At 35.8% G+C, this 5,182-nt stretch overlaps 1 protein-coding gene across 1 annotated transcript in view; it reads right to left on the reverse strand.

Annotated features, from left to right (window-relative positions):
- KCNN2 (potassium calcium-activated channel subfamily N member 2) overlaps positions 1-5,182 on the reverse strand; it is a 145,506-nt gene that overhangs the window by 23,726 nt on the left and 116,598 nt on the right. Inside the window, exon 5 of the mRNA XM_015558439.1 lies at positions 1,200-1,269. Coding sequence (XP_015413925.1) covers positions 1,200-1,269 — 70 coding nt within the window. The remainder of the gene's footprint in view (positions 1-1,199; positions 1,270-5,182) is intronic.

The raw sequence follows: 5,182 nt of genomic DNA on the forward strand, positions 1-5,182 counted from the left end.
CCCCCCTGCCACCCAGGAGCAGGCCTAAGCCAGCAGATTGTTATCTCCTGAGGGGTCCCAGACTGCGAGAGGGCACAGGCCGGCCTGAGGGACCCCCTCTCCCCCGCCGAGCGCACAAATTTTTGTGCCCCGGGCCTCTATTTATAATAGCCAAGATACAGAAACAACTCGTGTCCATCAGTAGACAAATGGATAAAGGAGTGGTACATTTATACAATAGAAAGAGAATGAAATCTTACCATTTGCGATAACATGGATGGACCTAGAGGGTATTATAGTAAGTGAAGTAAGTCAGAGAAAGATAAATACCATATGATTTTACTTATATGTGGAATCAATCAAACTGATGGTTGCCAGGGCTAAGGGTAGGTGGGATGAGGTATGAGTAAAAAGGGTAAAGGCATTAAGAAGTACAAATTTCCAGTTATAAAAACAAGCATAGGGAATATAGTCAATAATATTATAATAGCTATATATGATATCAGATTGGTACTAGACTTTTTAGAGTGATCACTTTGTAAGTTATATAAATGTCTAAGTACTATATTGTATACTTGAAACTAACAATGTTTTATGTAAGCTGTAACTGAAAAATAGAGAATATTTTTTGGAAAAAACACTGAAAAATGGTATCTGGAAAAGATTCAACATATTTTTTTTTTTGAAATTCCAGAATTCGCACCCCAGAGAATGACTGCTAAAAAATAATAATGTTCAAAATATTTCATGTTAAATTATCTTCCTGGGTACAATGGCTCCTAAAAGATCAAACTTGTTTGATAGCCAATTTATTAGGCTATCAGTAATTCAAATCTCATAATATAGTTAATTTGAAAAAAGTATGCTTTTTATTTAATATACACCTAAATTAATTAAACAACTTTAAGGTTAAATTTCATGTTAAGATAACTTGTCTTCCAAACAAAAGGTAAAATGAGTATTTGCAATCATAGCCCATTTTTCTGTCCCTGGAGTTGACTGACACAATATCCTGGAGCAATAAATACATTTTCAATGCATCTGCCTGACATGTATAATTATTCTTTCATAAAACTATATAAAACAATTCTGGCAAATAAAATTCTATAAAACACTCAGCTTTTATATTATATCCCATTAGAGTTTTGTAAGATCTCTGTAGGTCATAAAAATGAACAACATTCAAGGGTATTTTGAAGACAAATTCCCTCATGCCCTACCTCTGAGGATCTTCAAATACAAGTTGATATTTGTTGATAAGAGGGTAGAGAACAACTCAAATATCCTTATCTTAAGAGAGGAGAAGATATGTGTGGGTTTTTTTTAATTCAGTGATAAAACCTGGGTTTGGGAAACCCAAATCTTTAGTCATTTGCCTGTTCAACTCCTTTATGTTCTTTGGTGCTGGAAAGAAGGAAGTGCCACATAAAACTGGTCATCAGCAATGAGTCATCCCTAGGTTTCTCCCTCCTGATAAGCAACAGTGTTAAAGTGAACGTATGCATTTTAGAGACAGGAAGGGCAGCTCTGCCAAGTAAATATGCTGACAGTTTAGAAAAATTAGGTGCAATTATACGGACATGTTGAATGCTAGAAGGCCACAACAACTCCCAGCGACACTTGCTGTACCTGGAAGAAAGCAGCTGTCATCTTCCCTCAGACATTTCCGAGGGGAGAAGAGGAGGTCTGCTTAGGGCACTGGTGGGGAATTGAGCCTTAAGTCTGCAAAGGCCCACCCACCTCTGCTGCAGCTCTGCACAAGACAGAAACTATTGTAATAACTTAAAGGTACTCTCTCCTCACTGGGCTCTATTCGATGAGAGTCAATGAACACACCAGAGAAAGCCAAAAACAAAAAGTAAAATAACCTCCTCCAAACTACTATTTGGAATTAACCACCTCATGTCAAATTGTATAAGACATGTAAAAAAGACCCTGGGTTTGTTTTCTTTCCTTCCTTCCTTCTTTCCTGCCTTCCTTCCTTCCTTCCTTCCTTCCTTCCCTCCTTCCTTCCCTCTCTCCCTCCCACCCTCCCTCCATATTCACACATGCCATATCCAGGACGGCTGTCTGTAGTGTCTACTTTCTCTACCCCCACTGGCAGAGTTTTTTCTTAAAAACAAAGACAGAAAGTCTAAATCACACATGTCTAGGGGTTTATAGATCACTTTAGAGATCTGCTTATCTGATCACCTGTGTCCCTAAAAATGGGCAGATAATACTCTATATTTAAAGATAATCATGCCAAAGAATTCCATTATCCATACCTACATGGTAAGAGCTGTTATAATTTTACAGAAGGAGAATAAAAAAGTACTCTTACCAATGAGGCTATATCCTACTCTTGAAAAATCATACAAAAGTTGGGGGCCAAAAAAGTAGGTTTACAGTTGTTTGTGTGGAAAATATTGCAATAATTAATATAAGAATAAACTGTTTTGTATACTCACAGCTGTAAACTTCTGCCCCACCCTGTATATTCATAGATAAGAAAAAACTAAAACTTTCAGCATGTATTATATCTATGTTTAAATATAAAATGGTAGATGGGATAACTTTTTAAGTGTTAAGCAAAACAATTACTTTCTGTTATAAAGTTGGAGATACTGAGAAACTACCTGCTGCTGCTCACAGAAAGCTAAGACACCATGCTGGATCAATGTTAGTTGCCTACTACCTTAAACAAAAAGAATAAAAGCCACTTAAAATTGAGCCTCTCATAGGTTATCATGACATTCACAATAATAAATCTTCATGTCCTTGGTACCTTCTTAAAGAGAGGAAGGATAGAAAAACAGGTACATACAACCTCCGTGGCTTTCTCTTGAAGGTTAATGAGAGACTTGGTCTATTAGGCAATCCTCTGCTTTTAAATACAGGATATCCAGGAGAGAGGAAGAGATCTTTGTCTCCTAAGTTCTAATAGTAGGTAGGTCTTGGTAAAAGGAACATTTATTATTGCCTGGTTTTATCTCTCACAATGGAATTTCTGTGAAAGCATTTCAGTATCTAAGATAGACTTATCTTAGTATTTCCATTATCATCTATGTATAAAATCATAAACACAACCAAAAAAAGTATAAGAAAAGCTTAGCATGATGGTCTTGGATTTACAATGGTCTTGGATTCACAATTTACATTTCAGGTGAGAAGAGGTTATTTTTTATAAGGCCATTTGTTTCTTTTTTAGAAATATTCTGGAAAACTCTCTCCTCGTGGTTTAACAATACATTTTTGCTCAGAGCACTGCATGTTAATATTAATGTCCTTGGCTCCACAGAATATAACTCATGGCACAAATTAAGCTTTAAAACTATTAAATTACAATTTAATTTTGAGTTTTACTAATGAAATATGAACATCTACGATGATGCTACGAAATAATTCATTACTTTTATTAGCTATATGAAGAAAAGAAGCAGAGCTAATTTCTTTACATGTACATTTTTGAAATGGGAAAGCTCTGTAGGTATTAGCATTTAGATCAATTGTATTTTACTCCAAAGTGGAAAAAACACACAAAGGTATAAATTCTATCAAAATTTCATAAATGAGAGGATAAGAAAATCTAAATGTAAAAGCACAAAGACACACAGCACTTCAGAAAAAATATACAAGATGATTCAGGAATTACCCTGGCCTCTCTCAGGAATATTGTAAATTGTATTTCTTTTTCATAATTTACTAAACTAAAGGGCACAAGGAGGGAGAGAGTCAGAGACAGAGAGATGACTCATGGGAAATCTGCCTATACACATTTTACCTAAACATGCATTACAAAAGTCCAAGGGGGAATAGGCAAAAAAAAATGCTCGAAATAAAAACAAGTCCTATCTGGCTTAGATAGCTCAAAAGTGACAAACTGGTATTTCAAGTTCCTGAAAATAAAAGAAAACAACATTTGTCTGACAAAACAGAAATGCATTTCATATAAAGGAAACTAACCTTTTACATGAACTATGAAAAAAATTATTTTTTTAGAAATCTATACTGTCAGCCAATACTCTCCATACTAGTTTCTAGGTGACCTCCATTTGTAAGTTCTTGCTCCCCAGGAAATTATATGGGATATAGTCAACTCCCAGAAGACTACTTGTCTCCATGTGTTGGCTCAGGGATAAAGACAATCCAACTCTACACAGTATTTCAAATAGGCTAGTCAAAGACTACAGCATTTCTCTAAAAACAAGCAAATGATCTTTGATGGGTCAATTAAGAAAAAGTCTATATTGATGGGGATGGAATGAGCTCCTTAGCCCGAGGACTGTAGGACTGTTTCACCATGAGCTTACAAGACAGGACCATGTAAATTTAACTGCACATAACATTTTTCTGCCCGTATCGATTAAGATTGCTTTTGCTTATAACTTCTATTTTCAAAACAAAGAAAGACTACTAGTAAAACCTCTGTAAGGAAGTAGTTCAAGCACCTAAATAAAAGATTTGTGCCGTCAGATGAAATTTTGAAGGAACTGTTCTTGAGACATTAAGGACAAAGAAAGAGAGAAAAGATAAAAGTACCACAAGAACCTGGCAAAGTTAGCTTTAACTTTGGCTCTGATCCCATGGCAAATGAGGCTGTTTGCACAAATCCTGACTCATACCTAATTCAAAAATAAAGTGAGGGACATCTTGCCAAAAAAGAACACCAAGCAAGTTGTTTCTAAAAAGCATGAGGGGAAATACTGCAATTATTGGTTCTATTTTTTTTATAAGTAGCATTATTCTTATCCCTTGTGGGCTTGTTATGGACGCTTCAAAAATACATCCATGCAAATTTTGTTTTCCAAAGCTTTATACTATATAATAAAATGCTATCTTTTTAGGAAATAATCCAATAGTAAACACAATGGACCATAACAATTGTAATGAAATAAAAGTTCTCTAAAATTCACAAAACTGTAATTTTATTTTACAGTTAAATTATGACCCAAAATATTATTTTCCACAACTGGGACTTGGAATGGTCATCTTGTTACTATGTGTGACCTTACCATTGGGACTGGATTTTATTTTCACCTCAAGCTGCCTTTTCTCAGTTCAATACTGCCAAGTGGGAGAAGATTGTTCCCACCTCTCCATGCCACAGACTCAGTCCTCCTAGCTAGTTCTGACTCTTGGAACAACCTTTGGGCAGCTGCTGGGAGGGTACATGCTGCGCTGGCCACCATTCAAAAGCCATCATGTGGGAAGCCTACCTCTC

The sequence above is a fragment of the Myotis davidii genome, unplaced genomic scaffold (assembly GCF_000327345.1).
Source record: "Myotis davidii unplaced genomic scaffold, ASM32734v1 scaffold130, whole genome shotgun sequence".
Classification (NCBI taxonomy): domain Eukaryota; kingdom Metazoa; phylum Chordata; class Mammalia; order Chiroptera; family Vespertilionidae; genus Myotis; species Myotis davidii.